Source organism: Podarcis raffonei, chromosome 1 (genome assembly GCF_027172205.1).
Source record: "Podarcis raffonei isolate rPodRaf1 chromosome 1, rPodRaf1.pri, whole genome shotgun sequence".
Classification (NCBI taxonomy): domain Eukaryota; kingdom Metazoa; phylum Chordata; class Lepidosauria; order Squamata; family Lacertidae; genus Podarcis; species Podarcis raffonei.
In genome coordinates, this window is record NC_070602.1 from 85,818,590 (window position 1) to 85,844,116 (window position 25,527).

The following is a 25,527-nucleotide window of genomic DNA, read 5'->3' on the forward strand; positions in this document are numbered from 1 at the left end:
GCGTGTCGCATGAAAACATCCTGCTTCACGTTCCGAGGCCGATGCACGTGATCGCTGAGTCGCTCTGCCTCGGCGTCTGTATGGCTGCTGCGGCTGCTTCCGGCCGCGGCTGTCAGGAGGACTCCTCGCTCCTCCCCCGCCCCCTTCCTGATCGGTGGCTGAAGAGATGGCGAGCGGCGGCGGCGGCGGCAGCTCGGATGTCCCGGCGGCAGAGGCAGGGGAGCCGGTGCCGGTGCCCGGTGGTTGCGCGGCCGGAGGCGAGGAGGAAGAGGAGGAGGAGCAGGAGGTCTTGGCTCTGGCCGTCCACCTGAGGCGGCGCCTGAGGGGCTGGGAGGCGACGGTGGCCGCCGTGCAGCGGCTGCTGGTCTGGGAGAGGCCGCCGCAGAGCCTGGCCGGGGCCGCCGCGCTCGGAGCTGCTCTGTGGTGAGAGGAGGCGGAGGCCACTCCGGGGGGGGGTAGGGGGGCGCAGGTTGGGGCCCCAGGAGGTAGCGCGCGCGCGGGGGGCGGTGTTGTTCACGTGCGTGGCAGCGGCGGCGGTTAGGAACCGCGCGAAGGGGGCTGAAAGTAGAGCCGGCAGGTAGATGGGGTCGTGGATGCTCCTGACGTGGTTTCAGCTGGGCGGCCGGTTCTCTCTTGGCGAGAGGAAGCAGGCCAGGCTGCAAGAGAGCCCCGGGCTTAGGGTCACCTATCCTGCTGCAAATTTAATACCACATAGAGCTGTTTTCCTACGCGTGCTTACTTGGGAGTAGACCCCTATTGAAATCCGTTGGACTTACCTCTGAGTAAACGTGAATAACCTTGTGCTACTCATAATCTTCCAGTTGTCTGCAGGGAAGCTTTCTAAGGGAAAGGAGTTGCCAGTCTGATGTGAGGTGGGCAGCTTTAGGGTAGCGTTTTCTGATGTGGGTCAAGGGTAGGATTGCTCAGGAATAGCCGTTCTGTTTCATTCTGAGTGTCTGCCATGCATTATTCTGGAATAAGTTGATAGCCCCATGTGATTATGTTTAACTTATGTATGTAACCCTTCCCTTCTCTAAAGATCTCAGGTTTTCATATATAGGGTTTCTCCGGCTATTCTCATAGCAACCCTGTAGGGTTGCTTGAGCTTACTAATAATCAGTTGCCAAAGTCAGTAAGCTGGAGCTTGGACCAAGGTCTCCCCAAATAAATCAAAACACACATACAATTTGTGCAAAGATTTTGGTTGGGACATTTGGACATAGGTTTCTTGAGGTTAGGGAATTGTGGGAAAAGGTACTGGGGAGGCTAGTATGAGGAATGGAGGAACGTGGAATAGGTAAGAAATTTGCAGTTGTGGAAGGGAATCTAGGGCTGTGAAGTTGAGTGGTAGTTGCAAGGGAGAGATCTGGTAAAATGTAGTTATGCAGTGGTGATGGAAAGGCCTTGCAACAGGTAAAACTACACAGTGCATGTGTAAAAGATCAAAGTTGATATGAGCAATAAAGCATTTGAGAATGGAGGATATTTGGTTGTGAATTCCCTCCATGGCCAAGGATTATCCTATTTTAAAGGAGGCACAGGTGTGCAGGGACATCCCCCACAAGTTGGAGTCATTCTGAAAAGAGCAGCACTTCTCCCAGAAGTAAGAGCAATGTGAAGGAACACTGAGATGAATTGCTAATTGATAGTGGGTGGAATGTGCATTAAGATTGTATGACTGTCTGGATCACTACTGCAGCCCCAAAGTAATTCAGATGGGCCTTTAAATGTCATCTGACTTTTGGATTCTTGGCCTTATCTTCTGAAAGTTAAAAAAGAACTGCTAGATACCTTTAAAACCAGCAGATCTCTGGACACCATACTTTTGCCCAATTTTGGTATCACTCTCTAGCAATCTAGAAGCTTCTGTTTGGAAACAACAACAAATCATAAAAGCAATGTAAACCCTTCTTTTGTGGTTCTTTATTAGTATGAGAAAAGTGGCAATTCTAAATATTCTTTCCTGGGACCAATTTTCTGTGCACTATGAAGGGAGGCAGATGACTTTAAAATAATGGACCCTGAAAGCTTAGTCAAAGAAACTCATAAAATCTTTGCTTCTTCGTGTAGATCTGCAAAAATTGTGAGATGACATGAGTGATTTAAAAGATAGGAAAGCATGGGAAACTTTCATTTGCTCCTACTTGGCATTAACATTACATTTTGGAGCAGTTTTCAATATCCTTTATAAACAAATCCAGAATGGTGCCTCAAGTTATAATTATCATTGGGAGTGGAAGGATGTTGGGTCCAGATGTCTAGTGAAAAAATGATTGCACCCTCCTGTAGCAAACTTTTGCTTATCTAATTGTTAAAATTCATCCCAGATGTCTGGGGGTAAAAAAGTAAGTTCAACACCCTTCCCCCTGGATTACTTGCTTATTTCAGCAATAAGAATCTACTTTACAGGGAGTCAGTACTGGGCTCAGCAGGTCAATGGTCTACTACTTTCACTGGCAGAGAAACTCTAGAGTCGCAAGTCAAAAACTTTCCCAGCCCTAGTCCCTGAGACTCTTAACTGACGATAGCAGGGACTTAACATTGGACTTTCTACATGCCACATATGTACTCTGCCTATGAGCTATAGAAAAGAGTATAGAACACGCTGCATGCATGAGTCAGTAGTGGGGGTCCCTCCTTGAAATTTGTCTGTCTGAGACTACTGCTGGTCTTGTATGGATGAAATTCTGTTGCCCCTGGCCACAGTGCAGTCATGGATTGATTAAGTCCCTGGTGGACCCAAGAAGGCTTCGCTTTGAGGCATATTTTGTGGTGTCTTCTACACTTGATCTAACAAGGATTGCAGTCACAAGCTTAGGATGTGGGACTTAACATTGGTTGGGTTTAGCGTCATGTAGACTTCCCTCTTCACTCTCAAAGTATAAACAGACCTCTCCCTGACGCACGGGTGGTGCCAAGTGCGCCTCCAGGACTTGGCTTGTGATAAACATGGACTGCTACTAGCAGCTGCAGATAATTGGAGACTCGCCCAGGAGTGTTTCTACTTAGAATTTGTGCACTCACTGTGTACAACCCACATGGTTCATACTATCCCCAGCTTGGGCCTGGTAGCTTAGTAGTAACCCCTGGCAATGTGCCAGGCTGGCAGTAAGCCCTACAAGCTGTGCTCTTGTTAAGCTTGCGGTGGATGAGAACTGTAGTGCTAGCACATTCCTTGTTTTCTGCCTATCCTGTCTCTGCGCACACAGCAACATTGAACAAGCCCGTGTGGTGGAATCCAGCATACAGCTGGGGGGGGGGAAACATCCTGTTTACTCTTGCAGACAATGAGCTGACTGTCAGCAGAGCAGATTCACAGGCTGGAGTCAAGCAGGGGTTGGTAGTACACTTCCAGAGACTGCAGTTTGTGGAGATGTTAATTTAAACTAGAAATGTTTTTTTTTATAATACTTAATAACAATTTGAGAGAAGGGAGAAAGATCCTGCCAGAAAATATTTTCTCATTAAAAGAAGAAAAATTCTCAAACAGTAATACATACAGGGCTAGAAAGAGAAGAAAACATAACATAAAAGAAGCCAGCAGCATATTTTTTAGGTACCCGCCATGCTCGGGCTAATATATTTCAAATTACTAGGTGCCACCAACATCATTTTTCTAGTTGACTGGATGCCTGTAATTTTTAAACCTTTAATTACACAGAGTACAGGTCTCTAAACTCATGGTCCGATGCATAGAAATCCAGTGCCTATAATAGATTTCAGTTGGAAGCTGTATACAAGACTTTCAAGGATGTGAACTTCTGCCAGTGATAGCTCAAATAGGTAGAAAATAAAAAGGAACGGGTGCGCATCCTATTCCCACAATAAGCTTTGGGTGAACAGAAGAGTATATTTTGTCAGAGTGTATTAATTCATTTCTTGCCCAACACTTTCGTTCAGTGTGTTTATGTCAATAATAGGCAAAATGTGTAAAAAAAATTAGGAACTTGGTGTTTCCACCTCAAATTGTGGTTTAAAGGTAAAGGTACCCCTGCCCATACGGGCCAGTCTTGACAGACTCTAGGGTTGTGCGCTCATCTCACTCTAGAGGCTGGGAGCCAGCGCTGTCCGCAGACACTTCCGGGTCACGTGGCCAGCGTGACGAAGCTGCTCCGGCGAACCGGCACCAGAGCAGCACACGGAACGCCGTTTACCTTCCCGCTAGAAAGCGGTACCTATTTATCTATTTGCACTTAATTGTGCTTTCGAACTGCTAGGTGGGCAGGAGCTGGGACCGAACGACGGGAGCTCACCCCGCCGCGGGGATTCGAACAGCCGACCATGCGATCGGCAAGTCCTAGGCGCTGAGGTTTTACCCACAGCGCCACCCGCGTCCCTTCACCTGCGTCCCACCCCAAATCATAGATCCACACATGCAGGAGAATGTTATCTAGAGATGACAGACTCATAGACTTATATCCAATGCAAGTTTTTTAAACACAGGACACTGTCAAATGTGTTGGTCTAAGCCATTGCCAATGATAGCCAAACACGCATAGAAAAGAATAAAGAACTGGGGAAGGGATGCAATAAACTTTGGTATATCACAAATCATACACCCACATCTGCAGGATGGTACCCTCTATCGGACAGCATAGAATCACGTCAGGCCCAATGCTTTTTGGAGTAGCAAGGTGCTATCAATTGCATGGGTCTACACCAATAATTGTCAAAATATGTACAACTCTACTGCTGGATGTGTGAGTATATGGTTTGGTGGTTCCTAAGTTCCATCTTATTTTTTTACACATTTTGGTTGTCGTTGGCATAGTTTCACACCACACAGTTTCTTGTGTCCAAGCACTGTGTTGCTAGACCAAATGCAATTTGGGTATAACCATTGTGGTGGTCCAAAGCAAGTTTGGGTTGCACAAACCCAGTTCCTTATTCTTTTCTACATTTGTTGGCTATTAATCATTTGTTATATTAGAATAATATAATTTCTAAAATTGGCTATCATTGGACTACCTAAAAATTTATAATCTGACATAAATTTTATGGATGTCATTCTTCATGAGATAGGTGCTGCAGCAGAGTGACAGACAGTCATTTTGGAAAATAGCTTCTGCAGACATGTGCCAATGTGCACATGATGTGTACTGATGTTTCCTCTTTCTGAACTATCTTCTATGTCATCCAAGTGGAAATTGCTTTCAGTAATGACTTTCCTCCTGAAATTTATTACAGTGATACCTCGGGTTACATACACTTCAGGTTACATACGCTACAGGTTACAGACTCCGCTAATCCAGAAATATTACCTTGGGTTAAGAACTTTGCTTCAGGATGAGAACAGAAATCGTGCAGCGGCGATGCAGCAGCAGCAGCAGGAGGCCCCATTAGCTAAAGTGGTGCTTCAGGTTAAGAACAGTTTCAGGTTAAGAACAGACCTCCAGAACGAATTAAGTTCTTAACCCAAGGTACCACTGTATACGACACTGGTCTATAGTGTTGGACTTGGACCTTGAAAACTTTGAAATGTACTCTAGCATTTGGCACAATATGGCCTAGATCAGACATAGGCAAACTCGGCCCTCCAGATGTTTTGAGACTAGAATTCCTATCATTCCTGACCACTGGTCCTGTTAGCTAGGGATGATGGGAGTTGTAGTCCCAAAACATCTGGAGGGCCGAGTTTGCCTGTGCTCGGCCTAGATCAAGGGCCACTGATGAGTGCCAAGGCACCTGCAAAGGCTTTAACTGATGCCCCAGGTACTGAGCTTTCATTTTTTTCTTTTTTCTTTTTTTTTTAAATGATATTTTATTCAAATTTCCAATACAGATTACAAAAGTAATAAGATAATAAAAAAGAAAACAAACAAAAGAGAATACAGAATAAAAAAAAAGATAATAGAAAGGACAGTAAAGAGAAATAAAAAATAAATAAATCCATCTTTCAATTTCTTACTTTTCGTTTACTTGTTTCCCTGACCTCCTCACACCTCCCTTTTTTGTATTCCATTTTGAATGGTTAATTCAGCAAATCCTTTCCCTCTTTGTTTTTATCTTGGTTCTTTGTCTTAACATATTATAGCCTTATATTTTCATCTATTAACAAGCCATTTTTACATACTCCTTTTTAACATTGTTACTAAAACCACTTCATTTCATTCCGACATCATTTTAACATTCATTGATTTTACAATGTTTCTGTAAATAGTCCTTAAATTTCTTCCAGTCTTCTTCCACCGACTCTTCTCCCTGGTCCCGGATTCTGCCAGTCATTTCCACCAATTCCATATAGTCCATCACTTTCATCTGCCATTCTTCCAGAGTGTCCCTTTCTCTATCTTAAATTCCTGTGTCACCACATTGTTAACAATTAGTTTAGCTTTTTGTTCTGAATAAATTGCACCTATACCATTTTCAAAACCTTGACCAACCCCCATCCCCTGAAGATTTTTCTTCATAAAACTCCAAGAAATATTATCAAAGGCTTTCTCTGCATCTATGAATATTAATACTGCTTTGGTGTTGATATTCACTTGCAATTTCTCCAAAATGTTAATTATATTTCTCGTATTGTCAGACAAGTGTCTACCCGGGAGAAAGCCAGCTTGGTCTTTATGTATCTCCTCCACTAATACTTTTTTTAGTCTTTTAGCCAAAATATCTGCGAAAATTTTGTAATCCACATTAAGCAGGGATATGGGGCGGTAGTTCTTAAGTTGTGTCTTTTCGGACTCAGTTTTCGGTATAAGTGTAATACAAGCTTCTTTCCACGACTCTGGCGCTTTTCCCCCCCTCCAAAATTTCATTACAAACCTCCTTTAGTGGTTGAATTATCCAATCTTTCAGAGATCTATAGTATTTTGAGGTTAAATCGTCCGGCCTAGGAGATTTGCCCATCTGCATATTCTGGATGGCACCTTCCACCTCCTGTTCTGTAATTTTATAGTTCAACATTAACTTGTTTTCTTGAGAGATTTTTTGTAGTCCATTTGTTTTTAAGAATTGGTCTATATCAAACTCTTTCTGTGGCCCTTGTGTATATAACTGTTTAAAATACCTCTGGAAACGTTTTCTAATTTCCACTGGATTCTGAATATTCTTTCCTTCCACTTCCAAGTTGGTAATGGTGTTATGTTTTTGTCTTTTTTTCATTTGCCAAGCTAACAATTTTCCACATTTATTGGCCGATTCAAATGTCCTTTGTCTCATCTGTTTAATTTTCCATTCTATTTCCTGATTCATCATCTTCATATATTGAACTTGATATAACTTTATTTCTCTCAGAATCTCTTGTGACTTTGGTTTCGCTCTCAGTTTCTTCTCTTTTTTTTTTTAATAAATTTTTATTGATTTTCCAACACATATTAAATAACAATACAAAACAATACAAAAACAAACACACATATAAACACGTATAGTTTCTTAACCTTCTTTTCCTTAAACCTTCTTTCAGCGACTTCCCCATACCTCCTTTTTCTGCATCCTTGTTTTAAAATTTTTCCAGCAACCTCTAATTTTATTTACTTATGGCACTTCCTTTAAATCCTTATTCCCATGTCCAATTGTTTATCGCTGCAATTCTATTTTACATTACTCAAAACATTTTAGCACTCATTAATTTTACAACAGTTCTTAAGGTAAACTTTAAATTTCTTCCAGTCTTCTTCCACCGTCTCGCTCTCAGTTTCTTCTCACCCTCTTTTATTTTTTTCTCATTTTGAGTTCTCTTCTTTATTGCATTCTGTTGAATTAGAAACCCCCTCATGACTGCTTTGCTTGCGTCCCAGATTACTCTTTTTTCAATGGTGGTGTTCATATTTATCTCAAAATAGTCTCTCAAGGTTTTTTGGGCCTTCTTGGTAACCTCTTGGTCTCTAAACAAGGTGTCATTCATCCTCCATCTGAAGGAACCGGTTGGTGTTAATTTCATCTCCATTTTCACAGCATTATGGTCGGAGCAAGTTTTAGGGCAAATTTCCACTTTTCGAGTCTTAGGTGCCAGTCCTCTAGTTATCCAAATTTGGTCAATTCTTGTCCATGTCATTTTGGCTTCAGAGAAGAAAGTTCCCTCTCTACCCAAGGGATTCTTTGTTCTCCAAATGTCAATTAAGTCCATATTGTCAGTCATCTCAAAAACGGTTTTTGGTAGTCTGCCATCTTTAGTAACTACCTGTCTCTGTGCCTTGTCCATATTTGTGGATACCACTCCATTCATATCTCCCATCATGATAATGTTGTAATCCATATAGTCCAGCAATGTCTCATGCAACTTTTTAAAGAATTCTGATTTCCCCTCATTTGGTGCGTAAACTCCTACTATCAGAAATTTTTCTCCTTGTGCTTGTATTTCAATTGCCACAAATCTTCCTTGTTCATCTTTAAACATAAATTTCGGTGATAGGCTCTCTTTTGCATAAATCACAACTCCCCTTTTTTTTACCTTATCCGATGAGATAAACTCTTGACCCAATCTTTTATTAATCAATACTTTCCTGTGCAGCCTTATCACATGTGTTTCCTGTAAACAAATCAGGTCCAATTGTTCCTTTTTCAATAAATGAAAGACTTTTTTCCTCTTCTCCAGGGAGTTAAAACCGTTAATATTCCAGCTTAATAGTTGCAGAGCCATGGCGTGGTTATTTTGCTTTTCCTCCAACTGCACCCAGCAGTTGTTCTTGGTCAGTCGGTGGTATCACTCTCTCTAAGTTTTCCAATCCAAAGGATAGTGATGATATGTCTAATACTCCTGGTTTTAGTGCTCTTAGCTCTTCTTCGAATCCTTTCTGCAAGTCTTCTCCATGTTCTTTCAGAAATCTTTCTTTATCTTCCACTGATCTTATTTTTAACTTTCTTCCTTTGAAAGTAAAAGATAGGCCCTGGGGGAATTCCCACCTGAAGACAATACTATTACTTCTCAACAGGTTCACCAAGTCTCCGTAGTTAGACCTAAGATCCAAAAGATATTTCGGAATGTCTTTGAATATCTCCACTCTTGATTGATGTATTTCCAAGGTCTTCTGGAAATGCAGACTCAGTATTTTGTCTCTCTTTTGTTCGGAGGGTAATCAAACAGTCTCTCACCCTGTTCTTTCTCCCCCCTCTTCCGAGCCTAAAAGCACTTACTATCTTGATATCTTGCTTCTCTGAATCTAAGTTCCAGAAGTCTGCAAATTCATACATAAGAAAGTCACTTAGGTTATCTTTCTCAAGTTCAGGTACCGCCCTGATCCTTAAATTTGTCTGGCTTTCCTTCAGTTCAATCATAGATAACATTGACTTGTGATCCTCAAGTTGCCTACATATCGGTGGTATCTTTTCCTCTACGGCCAGTGCTTTTTCCTTTGCTTCTTCAGCTGTCTTTCGGGTCAAGGTAGATTCCTGCAGCAATTTCTCAATAGATTCTGTATTAGAATTCACCTTCTGTCCCAAATTATTGATGCTTGTAGTATTCTGATCAATTTTGGTTGATGCTTCAGCTACTTGTTTACTCAGTTTTCCCAGAGATTCACTAATTTTTCCTAATGCCACAGCTAAAACATCTTCAGATGCCATTCCTTTTGGATCAGTCTGAACAGGTACTGCCCCTAATGGTGATACTGAGCTTTCATAAGTAAGTAAGTAAGTAAGTAAGTCTGTAGCCCTCCTAGAAAGGAAGTTATGGGGTAAAATGTGCAGGTACTTTTTCAGCAATTTCTGTGAAATGAGTGAGTGTGAGATGGCCTCTTTTAACTTATGTCTTTGTCCCTGTAACTTTCCAGGCTGTTTTCTTCCACTTCGTTGCGTCCTCTATTCCTCCTCAGCATGGGCTTTATTGGTGTTCTCCTGTTGGAGAGATGGAAGCCTCAATTCCTGTTGGATTTCTCAGGTAAGTGAAGTAGTGAAGGTTGTACAAGTAAAGGAAGTGGTGTAGTTCTGGAGCAGGGATAATCTTGGTTGATTCTTGTACTCTTGCAAGTTCAGTTCATTGCTTCCTGTCCTGCTGTGATTTCCTGCTGATCAAGCCTTGAACTAACAGTTCCCCCCTTTTTGCTGTACTACACTGAATAAAAAGTAGCAAGTAATTGGAGTTCTTTGGACTAAAGGCACTTGGTTAATATTTGCTGGCGTTTTTTTTTCATCTCTTTGCTTCTGCTCATGTTGAGAATGCACATTAGAGCACCTTTCTGTTTGTTGAGGGCAGTCATGTGAGAAATGCTGTTTGGCTGAAAGATTAAATGTAGCAATTTGTTTTGTACAGTTAGATCTTAAGGAGTGTGGATGTAACTTCCTGCAAGTCTTAACAAATTTTGGATTAAATAGGTGGTATCATGAGTGCCTGAGTGAGAACCAGGCAACTATGTGGTGTTGGCCTACAATTTCTAATGTCTTTCCTTCACTGTCCTCAAGAAAGATACCCCGATGAGCTCAGCATGTGGAGCACCAGTGGCTAGCCTTTTGTTGGCCCAAGGTCTGTATTTATTCTTGACCAACCTTCCAGGGGTCCCATGAGAGCACTGAGTGTAACCAGAAGTGAGTCACCCCACTCTCTCTTTTGCACACAGAGAAACAGCTTCCCTTCTCAATTGGAAGGGCAGATTACCAAAGGGGGCAGTGGTTTAAATCTCTCCACACATTGAATGATTCCTCAGGGGGGGGCAAATTGTATCCCCCATCTTCATCTCAGCGCTGTATCTACTTTGATTTCTTCTTCTTGCCACTGCCAAATTGGTGTAGTTTTTGTAAGCCATAAAAATTTGCTTGGGGGCAGGATCAGGTCCCCACTAATGTGGGGTTAGCCACCCTTATGGTAGAGGCTGTGTCTTTCCACATGGTGTAATCTCTAATCAACTCTTTTAAGGACACTTTTTAGGACACATATGAGCAACAACTTGCAGAGTCTGGTTTTCATTCATCAGTATATATGATGTTTCACAATGTCTTCAATCCTCCAAGAAAGAAGCTGATCACAAGATGTTAGAGGGAGTCTATTGTCTGGATTTAATATTGAATTGACTTAATCAACCCTGCTGTGCCCAGACATCAAACCCTAAACAAAATACTGGCAGGGAGTGGTGTAGAAAAACAGAGACCTGGGTGCCCTGTTCAAGCAGGACTTGTAAAAACATTGCAGCCTAGAAAATTGGATCACACACTCCTCTTGTGCAGTAAGGTGTACTATGTCAGTTTCACTTTGTGATTTTTGGAAGGTTTCCCATGTCACAGAATGATGCAAAGCACCAGTAATATCACTCTTAGCAACGGATTTCTGCTTTAATCTTCCTGTGCTGGAGGAATTTCCTGTAGAATAGCAGGATCAGCATCATTTTATTTTTATGTTAAATATTACTTGAGTTAAGTTAAGGCTGTTTTGTTCCAGATAACTGCTGGCAAAGAGTAGAGTTGCTGTGGGGTTACATAAGACAAAATAGTAGGCCAGCCATGGTGAGCTGAGGGTTATTTTCTTCCCACTTTTGTTAAACGACCTGGTGAGCAGAACTACTATCCAACTTGGTTTATGTAAGATCAACTGACAAGCCACCTATCCAAGACGCATCTAATGTTGACCCTCATAACTGACACAGTTATCCTGATTAGATCCCAGGCGGAGTCTGTTGTGATCCTTATGAATCGTATTGGAGCTGTATCATTAAATAGGAATGCAGCTTCCTCCCTGTTTGAAGGACCAAGAAGAGCAGTTCTTAACATGATGAACATTTTTCATATGCAGAATACAGCCAAATTCATAGAGAGACTGTACTGAGAAATTCACTGTGGATTCAAGGTTAATAACTTGCTGTTGCAGTGGACTGAGATTTCTGTGTGATCTTTCAGGCCCATAAGACTGCTACACAAGGTGAAGCAATTGTTAAGTGAGCAGCACAATGCCCCTGCCAGAGCTAACAAAGTCAAAGGCTGCATTAGCTTCCTTGTTGGTGCATTAGGAGGTACAAAACGGCGTGGTGTAAACAGTTGCATTCCTGCTGCCCCAGTACATGATGCCTGGATTCAGCACTCTGGCAAGCAACAGTACTGAAATAACAGGCAAGCACAGTAGCCCATGTATTTGGAGCTGCCGTAAACAAACATTACAGCCAGGCTTCTGTGTTAACAATAGTAGCTTTTCACACTCCTGAAATGGGCCCAAGATTTTTCATGCGGGCAGTGGCTGCTGCAATGCCTGAGTACCCACCAGAATCTCTGCTGCCCGAGGAAGATGGTGATTGGCTCCCTCTGTTAGGGCTGATTGCCTGGAATCTGGGTCACAGACTTAACAAGATTGCTTTCCGCCGCTCCACTGCTCTATTCACCAGCCTGTCAGCTCTGTGTATGTGGCCCAGGGGAAAGCCCTGAGTTAGCCCCAAGCGCTGTAGCTTGTACAGACTGTGTGCAGCTGACTGCACATTATAAATAACAGCATAGCATGTCAGCTACACTAGATAGTAATATCTGATGAGCTTTGAATTCTAGCTTCAAATCTCTAATGCAAAAGAGCTTATTCACACATCTTCTCTACAACTAGGCTCGAACAAAGGTCACATTTTAAGGAGCTCCCTGGGTGGCTTCGTAAAGCCAGGGTTTCTTTTTTCCCCTCACATAATATATTTTATTGAAATTTGGAAGAAAATACAAAGATTGATGTCAGGTATCTTTTTATCAAGACTAAAAAACTATCCTAAATAAAAACACAAAACAAAGAAAAAGAGAAAAAGAAGATGAAGAAAAAAGAAGAAGAAAAGGGGGGGTGAGAAAATGAGAACTTCTGATTCTTCATCTGTCAGCTATATGTAGAAAATTATTCAACACATCCACTCCAAGATAAACACCCAACAAATCTGCTTTCAAGAAACCAAAGCCAAGGTTTCTTCATACTGTGTACCAAGGCAATCCAACTTCTACATCAAGAAAATTCCAATCCTGTGCCCAAACTCAGTTATTTGTGTAAATGTGTGGTTTATGTAGCACAGGCTTCCTCAATCTCAGCCCTCCAGATGTTTTGAGACTACAATTCCCATAATCCCTGACCACTGGTCCTGCTAGCTAGGGATCAAGGGAGCTGTAGGCCAAAAACATCTGGAGGTTGAGGAAGCCTGATGTAGCATATACCTTCTCAGTTTTGATTACATCTGAATTAGTTCAGGAAGTTTGTTCAAAGTGCTGGCCTCTTTGATGAGTGTGGGGTGTACAGCAGAGGAAAAGCCAAATGCATGTATAGAAGTGTGATTTGAGGTGACATTGGAATGAGGACACAGATACTTTTGCACCCTGGAACTTTATGTGATCCCTGTCTCTTTCCAAAGTGTATATTTAAACACAAAAATAAGAGAAACGCTTGTGGAAATAATACAAAAAGCTACCTGAGATTCTCACATATCAAATTTGGTACCAACAACCCTGCCCAGAGCACCCTCCCCACCTATTTTTTGAGTTTGCTCAGACTTTGGCGATTGCTTACTGGCAAAATAATGTTACTATTCAAACCTGTTGGCCAGAGCTATGAGAGAGAAAGTTCCTCAGCAGAGGTGGGCTGTGATCTGTTTCAGAACTCCCTCTTCCCCTGTTGCAATTTTGTCAGTTGGCATATGTCTTGGGACATCAAACAATGCAGATCCTCTGTAGTTGTGTGTGCACAGCTACATAGAACATGATAGCTCTGTGGTTAGAGCATGGTGCTGATAATACCAAGGTTGCAGGTTTGTGTTATCAGCGCCCTGCTCTAACCAAGTGAGCTATCATGCTCTTAAGTGCTAAAGGCCAGGCTGCTGAAGGAAGTAACCTCTAGCATTTAAACTGTCACACTTCACTTACTGCTTAGCTGAATTATATTTTTCTTCTTTCTCCTACAGTGCAGCCATTGGAGGAACCTAGAGGAGACAGGTAGGTTTGCTCTGTATTGTCTTCATAGCGGAGATGGTTCTTGCCACCCTTCTGCCTTGCCTGCTTTCTTTTACTCAGTATTTTGACCTGTGTCATGACCTGAAAAGTGCTTCCCCAAATGGGTTGCTTCCCCAAATGGGCTCCTTACTCATTTCCCTTCCTTAATGGGGTCAGGTTTGGTTCTGGTTTCAGTTTCTAGAAATTGGAAGTGTCGGATGGATGGATGCCTTCTTCTCAGGATTTAATGGCATTTCAAGGCCAAGAGGAGGCGCTCAATTGTAGTCGTCACCTACTGGATGGATGCCTGTCCTGAAAATGCCACCTGAGGCTTAGGAGGCATGGGGTTCCAAGAAAGGAATGTAGGAAGGAATTAACAGTTGTGCTGTGGCAGTCATTTCATCAGCACAAGCTTTTCAGTTTCTCAGACAGAACAATCCCCCATCTCCCCCAGCCCCTGGTCTGGGAGGGTCTCCTAATCTTCCCTGTGCTGATTTCCCTGTGGGGAGGGAGTCCTATTCCACAGGCAGAGGTTCTTGTGCAAGTCCCTATTAGCAGGACTAGTTAGTTGAATCCTGCCCCTTTTGGGTGGGCTTCACCTAACCAGCCCCATTGGTGAAAGCCCTTCTCAAGAACTCTGCTTGTGGCTTTCCCTCCTCTCTTTCCCCCACCCCACAAATTGGCTCTGGGGGAGTTGAAGGAACCAATGAGGGGGAGAGGCAAGCTGAATTACTTGCACATATGGAAAAATTGAAAGAGGTCAACATTTGGCCATAACTTTGTTCCACAACAACTTTGATAGCTTTCTGTTAATACTGCCTGCAGGAAGTGATTCTCTGTTGCTTGTGGCAAGCGTACCTGGAAGGTCTAAAGTACTGATACATTGTTTCCATCCCTGTAGTGACAGTGAGATGGCAAGAGCGCAGCCTCACCTGTTAAGTGTCCCAGAGCTCTGTCGTTTCCTGGCAGAGAGCTGGATTACCTTCAGATTGTACCTTCAGGAGCTGCTGCAATACAAGAGGCAAAACCCTGCTAAGGTAAGCTGGGAGTCATCAGGCCCTCTCAGGAAAAATCCTAGAACATGGCTACTTTCCCCCATGGTGCCTTTGGGCCGTGGCTTGTTAATACATACATACATACATACATACATACATACATATTCAAATACATTTATTCAAATACAAATACATATTCAGAGTTGCTCCTAGCACTTAGGGCTGCTTCACACTGGATTATTTTTCTACATGGATATTGCTTCAGTTTAAGAAAGGATGTGCATACACAACAGCATGTGGTGTAAACGTTGTATTCCAAACAGCAATTTTAAGGGAATCAAGTATTCTTCACAATATATGTGAAAACAAAAAATGGGAGTAGGGTTTTAATCAAGTATGCCAGTACAGACAAGGTACAGTACAGTGTGTTCCAGAAACTATCCTGAGAAAAACAGCTAAGGGCAGACATACCCTTAGCCTGCACATACGTGTTGATGTTGCTTTGTAGATGTCACTTCTTTGTTTCTTTTTCCTCCGCTGTCACCCAGTTCTGTTTAGTAATCCAAAATGCATAATGTGATATATTTGTGTTGCAACTCTGTTCTTGACATTTGTCTTTCATTGCAGAGGGGCATTTCTATGTGATGGCCTCATTCCTGCATTGAAATGTGAGATTGTTGCTTGCAGCAGTTGCTCCATATAAGCAGTAAATGAGCAGTTCTGGCCCTGAGCAGAATTCAGATTTTCTTGCTGTAGTGTCTGAGATTTATGAGCATAGATGGCAAGCAGCTCTCTCTATTGATTAATTAATGGCCTGTCCTTGGAGGAGAAAGCATTACCTTATATTATATAGTCAAGATCAGTTAAAGGGAAGGCAGGTAGAGAGGGGAGTAATGTATGGGCCTTATTTTATCTCAGGAAGAGGGAAGTCCTGAAATCTGTTCCAGTCACCTTTTGCCAGTGGCAAATTTCTTCCATTTCCATTGACAGCCTTTATAATGAATCAAATACATACTCCTTTCAGAGTGTTGGGATTGGCTTTTTCCTCTTGTAGTCAGCTATTTGCCCATTAATTTTTATAATGAAATGTTTTTAGAATGTTGGATTATTTGATTGTTGTTAGCCGCCCTGAGCCCGGCTTCGGCTGGGGAGGGCGGGATATAAATAAAAATAATTATTATTGTTTGTTTGTTTGTTTGTTTGTTTGTCAGTTACTTTCAAACATGCAGCTTGCTGTTGCAGGTACTTCTGGATCCCCACCCGGCTCTGTTATAACACTACCTAGCAGCAGCAAAAGAGTAGCCAATCGTTCTGGCATGGCAGATGCACAAAGCATGCAAAATGGCTGTGTGGGTGAATACACGCAGTTATTAATTAAAACAAGGCTCTCTGGGATTGGGGGCGTCTCTTGAGCCATTGCAAAGGTGGCTTATTGGCTGTCCTGGGAATGCTTCCACTGTGCTAAACCTTTCTTCTCTATCTTCTTTTGCCTTGTACTTCCAGTTTTGTGCCAGAGTCTGCTCAGGATGCTTGATCTTAGCGATAGTAGGACACTATGTTCCTGGAATCATGATTTCCTACATTGTCTGTGAGTATAATTGGGCTGTGCCCAGGAATTTTCTTTATCCAGCTCATTTAAAAGAAATTAAAAGCACATAATAGTTCCGACACCTTGTGGGGAACAGGGACACAGATTGAATTTAATGAGGCGCAGTTGGTGGAGGGCTGGACACTGAGTATCCTTTGGAAAATTGGCTGCTTCTTTGTCTCTGAGAATATATGCTTCTAACACTTTCTGGACTGTCTCCAGTGCTCAGTATCTTGCTGTGGCCGCTGGTGGTGTACCACGAACTTATCCAGAGGATGTACACACGCTTGGAGCCCATTCTGATGAAACTGGACTACAGCATGAAGGTGGATACCTTGCATCTTAAACACGAAAAGAAAAGTAAGACAACAGCTCCACAGTACCTGAAATGCATAGCTTTTGATGACAGGATGCAGGATGTAAGTCCCAGCAAGTAAAAATTAGAAACTGGGCTGGCTAGCTAGGAGCATTCAGTCCAGTGGGGTGAGGTCCAAAATCACTGGAGATGGCTGGATTTTAATTTGCATTAGTGTTCGGTACAGTGGTACCTTGGGTTACAGACCCTTCAGGTTACAGACTCCGCTAACCCAGAAATAGTACCTCGGGTTAAGAACTTTGCTTCAGGATGAGAACAGAAATTGTGCGGTGGTGGCGCGGCGGCAGCGGGAGGCCCCATTAGCTAAAGTGGTATCGTGGGTTAAGAACAGTTTCAGATTAAGAACAGACCTCCAGAACGAATTAAGTTCTTAACCCGAGGTACCACCGTACTGTGAGGAAGCACGGTCTGTATGAAGCTTCTGATAAAATATTCCCCTAGTCCTCTTCTTATAGGACTAGTTCGACTGATGTCCCATTAAGCATTTTATATATGTTTTCTAACAGAGCGTCAAGGAAAGAGTGAGCCCGAAGCTGGCAATGAGCCCATGGCAGAGACTGAAAGTGAGAGTGAGGCGGAGCTGTCTGGGTATTCTCCAGTGGTAAGAGCATGGGAAGGGATACATGTTGGTGTTGAGCTTCATTCCCAATAATTCATTTCTTTCAAGTGATGTGAGTTTGCCTGCAGGGTTGGAAGGTCTGAGATCTTGTACTTGTTCCCTTCATAAAGGCTACTGTATTCAAGCTGACTTAGGAACTTGCAGGTTTTGGAGGGCCTTCTTCCCCCACCCTCACCCCTTTGGGCCTTGCCTTATCTTCTCAACACTATTATCACCAACTGCTCTTTTTTGTCATTGTTACCACCTATGTGCTTGCTGGGCAAAGAGCCAGTGAACAAGCAGGTATTGGCATCTGTTGCCCCTCCTCACTTTCTCAGTGGTCTTGAACACAGCAAAAGGCAGGTGAACAAGGAGATTGCAATGATGAAGAGGCAGAGAAGGTCCAGTGGTGGCTCGTCAGTGGTCGCACTCCTGAAGTGTGGCCCCTTAGCAGATCCATCCTGACCCTTGATACCTGTCCTGGAAACTTGGCATGATACTTCAGATTCAGGGGGACAGAGAGGAGTGGTCAGGTTGGCATTGTTGGGGGCATCTCTCTCCAAATTCTCCCTCCAACTTCTGACTCTCCAACCTTTCTTTTCAGAGCCAAAATCACTCTATCTCTCAGGGTTTAGGTGGAAGAGTTAGACTTGGAGGATAGCTCTTCCTCATTATTGCCAGCACTAATTAGATATATAACCAACCTGGTATGTTGGATCTGGGTTCAAATTCCTGTTTGGTCAGAGTGGGTCAAGTGGGTTAAATGTTTAAGACACAACAGCATGTCCAATTTTAAATCTGGAAAATAAGATGGCAGAATCCCAAGTCACTGATTCCTCTACAGTTAATCTTACAACTAATTTTTGTAATTGGAACAGCCATCTTTTTGATAATCCATGCATTGTTTCCATTCAGTAAAAGGTTAATATTTTCAGTGCATCCCTCTTTGAAATCCAAGTTAATATTGGCTCAGACTCTGATGGCAGAGATTCTAGGCTAACAGGTGGGACCTAGTGGCTCCACTGTAAGGTGGAGATTTTTAGCCACAAGAACAAAAAATGTCCTCACGCTCCTCCTTTTTGCAGGTGGATGTGAAGAAGACAGCTCTGGCATTGTCAATTACAGACTCTGAGCTCTCTGATGAGGAGGCCTCTATCCTGGAGAGTGGAGGCTTCACCGTCTCCAGAGCTACCACACCACAACTGACCGACGTGTCTGAAGGTGCCATTTTCTTACTCCCCAAACCCAAATGCTGCATATTATTTGGGGCCACTGTGTGGTAGAGTAAAAGTTGTGTGTTCCCTTCTAGAGTGTTCAGAGATGAAAACTAGGATATGAAGGGTAGTTGTAGTTGAATTCATGAGAATGATGAACTTTGGGCTGAAAAGGACCAAAATCAAATCTGATTCCTGATTTCCAGACTTTGAGTGGCCCCTGAATACAGCTGTCTTCACCAGGAAACATGGATGTACTTGTTTACTATATTTTTACATGTTACAGTGCAGAGTCCAGTGTCTTTATTATTTCTTGATTGATGATAGACATCCCGGACTGTTCTGTAACTTGCAGGCCATTGGGAGAATGCGAGTAGCTCCCTTACTATGGTTACCGGTGCCACACACAAACAGCCCCAAGTTCTTCTGCAGCATTGTTAAGTCTTCCAGGATTAGCTGTCCACTCTAGGCTCTCCTTGCCTGAGCTTTGACCCCCCTACACTCTTCTCCCCCACCTAAGATGAACAGCTGACATTACCAAGGCAACATATTTCACTGAGGATTGCAGTCCTTGAGGCTGTAAGCCAAAAAGACCCACTTCTTCAAGTATTCCATTTCCTTGTCACCCTAGCTTGCCTTACATCAGGAGTGGTCAACCTTTTTAGACCAAGGGCAGCATTTCCTCTCTGCCAGTGATTGGTGGACTGAGCAGAAAATGTAAATTTTGCCTCTGTATAGTAGGCTGCTTTCTAAGCACACTTGCACACCCATTTTTCTCCTCCATCCAGGCCAGCAAGAGGCAGTATCAGAATTCAGTGACGCATCCCAGCCAGGCAAAAACACTCAAAGTAAGGGTACAAACCAGGGCTGGTGAGAGGTGTGGCTTTGGCAGAGAAGGGTGTGGTGAAGTAGGAAGTGTAGCCTTACCAAATCCTGAGGGCCAGATGGAGAGGCTTAGAAGGCTGCAACTGGCCCCCGAACCTGAGCTTCCTTTCCCCTGAACATAACTTTTATTCATTTGCAAGCCTCCTACCCCCACACCACACACAACAGTGTAAACTGCAAACCAGAAAGGACGGTATTTTAATGCAGAAACTAGCACACTTGTACTATATAGATGTTGTAGTAGCTAGTGGTAATGTGGTATCATTACTGCTAAATCTCTGTGTATGTGAAAATCCAAAGTATTGGATCTTGTTCCATAATAGCTCATTTACACACTTAGAAGTAGCAGTTGCAGCCAATTCCAGTGCAGTAGCATGCAGAGCTTTTCCTGAGGCTTTACCAATGAGGAAGAACCTGGTGGAGTAACTTCAGGGAGCCCCAGCCTGCAATGCTAAGTATGATTGTTGTTGTTTGTATAGTGCCTTAGAGTGCTTTGAAGCACATCAGCTTTGTTATCATGTTATCCTAGCTGCCTTGTATGATAGGTCAGGGTTGTTGCCATGGTGCATGTTGGCACCAATGACGTGGGGAAATGTCATGTAACTCTGGAAACACAATTTAGGTAGCTAAGTTGGAGGTTGAGAGCCAGGACCTTCACGGTAGATTTATTTTAAATGCTACCTTTTCCATGCACAAGGCCAGCTAGACAGGCAGGGTTGAGTAGTTCAATGTATGGATGAGTTGGTGGAGAGGTTTGGATTTGTTAAGCACTGAGAAATGTTCTGGGACAAGCCAGGCCTGTACAGAAGGGACAGGCTCCATTTCAGCCAGGATGGAACCAGACTATATATGCTTAAAGTCTAAAAGGTGGCAGAGCAGCTATTCAGCTGTTTGCTGGGAGAAAGCCACTTGAAGCTGAGGATCATCTTGTTTGGGGCAAACCATCCAGGGGAATCCAGGAAATTTCAGGGTGGTTAGTTTAATGTCTCTTCTGGGAAAACTGGTGGCAAGCATAATTAAAGATTGGAATACCAAGCATATAGAAGGACAAGCTTTGCTGAGGCAGAATCAGTTTGGCTTCTGCAAGGGTAAGTCCTGTGTTTGAGAATGTCAGCAAGCACATAGAGAGAGAGAAAGAAGTGATCCAGTTGACATAGTGTACTTAAAACTTTCAAAAAGCCATTGACTATGGAGTCCCTTGCTCAAGACACCTGATTAACTTTAGCAGTTGTGAAATAAGAGGACATTCTGTTATAGATCAGGACTGGTTAAGAAACAGAAGAGAGTAGAAATTAATGAAGGGTTTTCCCAATGCAGTGGTGTCCAAACTTTTTTCAAAGAGGGCCAGATTTGATGTAGTGAAGGGCCATGAGGGCCGATCAAAGGGCCAACCAAAGTTTTAAAGCTTTTATCAGGATTAAAGTTGTGGAGGTTTTTTTAGGATTTTACCCCAGGAAATAAACAGCCACAGGGGCCGGATTAAACCTACCAGTGGGGCCGAATTAGGCCCCCAAAATGCACTTTGGACATGCCTGCAATAGAGGGATGTAGGAAGTGGGGTCCACCAAGGTTTGATGTTGGCACCGGTGCTTTTTAAACTTGTTCATAAATTATCTACAGTTGGGAGTGAACAATAAGGTAGCCAAGTTTGCTGCTGATACTAAATTGTTTGGGGTGGTTAAAACAGAAAGGAATTGCGATGGGCTTCAAAAGGAGAAGTTGACATTAAAATGGGAAATGCAATTAAATGTAAGCAATGTAAGATTATGCATGGTGTAGAGAAAGAGAGGTGTTTCTCATAATACAAAAATCTGAGGACATGTAATGAAGCTGCATGTTGGAAGATTCAGAACAGACAAGAGGAGGTTCACATAGCACATACCGTAGTTTAAACTATGGAATTAGTTCCAACAAGACGTAGTAATGGCCATCAATGTGGATGGATTTAAAAGACAAATTTCTGGATGATAAAGCTGTCAATGGCTGCTGGCCACAATGGCTTTGTTCACTGTCCACTAGTGGGTCTGAATTCCAGTTGCTGGGAATTCCAAGCGGGAAGAGTGCTGTTTCACTCATGTCCTGCTTGTGGATTTCTCATAGGCATATGAGAACAGGATGCAGGACTAGATGGGGCTTAGGTCTGATTCAGCAAGGCTGTTCTTATGTTTTTATTGCCCCCATATTGTAGTGCAGGGGGCAGGAGTGAGAATGAGATAGTGGTGGTATATCTAAAGCACCTAATGAATACATGGCAAAAGTGAGATTCAAACCAAGGAATTCCTGATTTGTACACACTCTTCATAGCCACTATGATACGCAGCTTTCATACATCAGCATTAACGTGCATGATACTGCATACATTTACCAGCTCAGATTTGTTCTGGTGAGATGATTGAACAAGAAAGAAAAGCAGTAGCAAGATCATAGTGGGGGTGGTGACTTTTAATCAGGGAGTACAGCTATAGAACAGCAGCAACTGACCTGTTAATGAGAGAATAGGAAAGAACATTTCTGTGCAAGGTCAGGATAAGATGATAAGGAGGCGCACAAAGGCAAGTACAGTAAGTGTATTCAGAAAACAGACTGGCAGCTGAGCTTGGAATGGCAATTGATGATTGAGAACAGGGAATTCTGGGGTGTTTGGGGAGGCCATGTTCATATTCCCAATATGCTTTTCAGATCTGGACCAGCAGAGCCTTCCCAGTGAGCCAGAAGAGTCCTTCTCCAAGGACTTGGCAGAGTTTCCTTCTGTGGAAGAGTTTCATTCCAGAGACTTGGGACCACCCAGTGAGGATGACAACTTTGCAGTGCCTGCCCACACTGCCCACCAACTGGACTCTGCTGAGAAAGACGGCGTGGCGGCAGCAGCCATGAGTTCAGACACATCCATCCTGTGCCTGGCCTCACCCCTGCACTTTGTAAATACGCACTTCAACGGGAACGGGCAGGAAGTGGCAGGAGGAGCCCTGGAGCCCCAACCTGTCACTGCCCAAGGCCTGGGGCTGCACATTGATTCACTGAGCCAAGAGATTGTCACCACCGCTATCAGTACAGTAGTGCAGAACACCCTGTCAGCCCTGCTCCGCTCCTCTGAGGACAACGAGGGGCCTTCTCTCTCTGAGTTCCTGCCCACTGAGCCCGAGGAAAGACTGAGCTTCCAGGCCCAGCTGTCTGAGAGTGCGGAGGTGGGGGCGGCCTCTCTGCCTGGGGAGGAGGAGGAGGAGGAGGAAGCTGATGATTTTGAGCTGCTTGATCAGAGGGAGCTGGAGCAGATGGATGCAGAGCTTGGCCTTTCTGGAGAGACAGAGGCTCCAGCGACACCGGCTCTCCCTCCTGAAGAAGAATCCTTGCCCAGCTCCTAGGTCCCACTGCTCCCCTGTATTTCTGCAGCTGCAAGGGAAGGACAAGTGAACACACAGCAGAGTTTGGTCTGTGCTGACTGGGGACGGCAAAACATCCACATTCACAGTGTTATGTCTGGAATAGTGAGTCCTCTTCCTAGTGTTGGCCTTCCCAGCAGGGTGTTGCGTCTTGCCCACGCTTCCTAGTGGTGATGCAATCTTTTTGGTCTGCTGCTGCAATTTGTCTGTCTTTGTCTATTCGTTTTGTTTTTTTGCACGCCGCATCCTCAGCTAGATATCCCCGCTGCTCGCACCCACTGTTCATGCCCCCCCAGTAGGAAGGAAAGCTGTTTTATTGGATGGAGGGGGGTGCCAGAGGGTCTACATTGTAAATATTTTTATGAAAACATTGGTTTGTTTAGTTGGGAAGAGGGAGAAGGAATTGGTGGTATGGAGAAAACGGGTTGAGGTGGGTTTTTCCCCTTGAGTTAGAAATTTGGGGGTGGAGGGGAAGTAGGGCTTCAAAGGAGACATTGTGTGGAGTATATTTGCTGTCAGGACAAGATGAGGGGGCACAATTGAGCTTTGCTGCCCACCTTGTACAAGAATAGCAGCTGCTTTTGCACTTCCGAGCACTAGCCCTTTCCCTTACTTTCACCCTACAACCCAATTTCCTTTATTCAGTTGTGTGAATATGACACCTGATTTGGGCTCCAGGAAGTGGGTAGTCTGGTCCTGTAGATTCTCAACTCCAAGGCCAGGCTGCCTGCAGGCTCTTTAATCCACTTGGGAAAACACAAAGCAATTTGCAGTGACTTGAAAGCTTCCTCTTCCACTGCTGCACTTTAAAAGCAAAATCCCCTTATATCTACTTCTTGTCACCTTTCTCTAAGGCCTGGCTGAGCCAGCTCTGCCCTATGATGCACCCTGGCCAGAGCACAATCTTCTGCTGCCCTCAGCCTTGCCTTAGGGGAAAGAGCAGGGCAACTTGAAAAGGAATGATGTGTTTGGGACATTGGGAAGAACGTTCTCCAACTCCAAGCTCTCTAGGCTTATCTCCACTCTACTCCCACTCTCAAATCACTTTTGAAACCTCAGGGGTTTCACTCTTTATAGTCTTTTGCTAATTGGAGTAGTGTGCCCATTTATGTTCTCAGGAGAAAGGAGGGACTAAATGGGAGTGGAGGATTGTTTGGGTTTTTTTCTCCAAAGGTGGTTACTGCCCCTGATACCTATTGCTGCTTGCACAGGTTTGCAGAATATTAATTCTAGGATCTGATGGCTGAGTCTTTCAAATATTGATTTTAAGTTGCAATGATAAAGTGAGTTTTTTATTATATGGAAGCAGAGATGCCCCCTATTGGGTGCGTATCTTTGTTAAGAGGCAGCAGTCTGTCTTCAGTAATAGCATTCTCGGCTGAGTGGATACTGCTTGCTCCCAGTAATGGATCTCATTTTTTGCCTGTTTTCCAATGATTGCTGGAGAAGCTGGGTGGGTTGGGGAGTGTCATGAATTGGCCAGTTTCTTGCTGTTGAAAATTTTCAAGCTGGGCACTTCCAGGCGATTCCTGACGCTTTCACATTCTCACAAGTGACTGCAGCTTTGCAGATGCAGGCCCTGAAGCTGTGATAGCTTGCCCTGCAGCCCTCAGCATTTTAAACTGCACTTCTGAGAGTTTATGACCAAGGTGAAGGTGCTGCCTCTCAGCAAGAGGGGCCACCAATCAATTCCAAGCACATTTGCAAGACCCCAGTTCTTGCCTTTTGCACCCTTCAAGTTTCATCGCTTGCTGAGTCAGTCACTGGCCCACTCTTTGTATCGAGGATGGCTGCCTGTCTCAGGTTCCTTCAGTCATGGGGCAATGATTTTCTTGAAATGCAAAATGATCTTGTTCTCCAGAGTTGGTTTCCTTTCTGACCTGTGTTGCCTGCCCCATCCCATCCCAGCCCCAGTCAAATGTTGAGGGGAGGATGCCTGTTAAAACAGCTTCCTCCTAATGTCTGCACTTTGGAAATGGGCAGCCATGTAGCACTGAGTGTGGAGCTTGCTCGCCTTTGTGTTGTGTCCTGAGCACAAATTTTGCTACCCCTACCACCAGCCAGAAGCCCTAGCTTTCCCATTCTGGTGCAGGAGGCATGTTATATGTTTGTGTTTTTCTCTGAAGCCCTAAGCTGTCTTCCTCTCCTTTGGTGGCAACAGCGCCATAATGCTCCATGATAGGGGCCTTCTGAGGAAGGGCTGGGAGGCTGCTGATGTCACCCAGGAAAGGCAGAGGGCTTTGAACTGTGTAGCGGTGTTTATTCTATGGCTAAATATTTAAAACAAACTGTAGTCTTTTTAATAAAAAAGGTTCAAAGATGTGAATTTTGGGTTAAAAGTTCTAACTCTTCATCTTATCCAATCACCCAGAAACCCCGCCTTTCTCAATTTGAGAAACCCCCCTTTATCAATTTCTCAGGTATCCCTGATGCACTGGGATCTGGCAGCCATTTTAAGCCTATGTCCAGGTGGTTATTACCCTAGTTATGGTCTTTCCTGATAGTATTCAGTATTCCATTGCACATGCATTGCAGCTCCACTAAGACTCCATTGTTCGCTCAAATTCGGGAAGTTACGTCTAGTGTTCAGTAACTCCTGTAGGTGAGCAGCTGGCACAACCTTGAACAGAAGGCAAGATGGCAGTAATGCTACACAAGCCATCGTATCCTTTAGTACCTTCTCAGTTC

At 43.7% G+C, this 25,527-nt stretch overlaps 1 protein-coding gene across 1 annotated transcript; it reads left to right on the forward strand.

Moving 5' to 3' along the window:
• On the forward strand, window positions 1–25,165 carry RETREG2 (reticulophagy regulator family member 2). The gene is made up of 9 exons (XM_053401928.1): window positions 1–423; window positions 9,711–9,817; window positions 13,776–13,806; window positions 14,705–14,840; window positions 16,302–16,386; window positions 16,609–16,746; window positions 17,269–17,363; window positions 18,446–18,581; window positions 22,139–25,165. Exons 1-9 carry the CDS (start codon window positions 167–169, stop codon window positions 22,819–22,821), a joined length of 1,668 nt encoding a protein of 555 aa, XP_053257903.1. The 5' UTR covers window positions 1–166; the 3' UTR covers window positions 22,822–25,165.
• Window positions 25,166–25,527: the final 362 nt, after the last annotated feature.

Bases quoted from the DNA above. Each gene is read 5' to 3' on its own strand.
- RETREG2 (XM_053401928.1), top strand. From the start codon at position 167: ATGGCGAGCGGCGGCGGCGGCGGCAGCTCGGATGTCCCGGCGGCAGAG. The intron at 9,818-13,775 runs GTAAGTGAAGTA...TTTCTCCTACAG, and splicing joins ATTCCTGTTGGATTTCTCAG to TGCAGCCATTGGAGGAACCT. The intron at 16,387-16,608 runs GTGAGTATAATT...GACTGTCTCCAG, and splicing joins CATGATTTCCTACATTGTCT to TGCTCAGTATCTTGCTGTGG.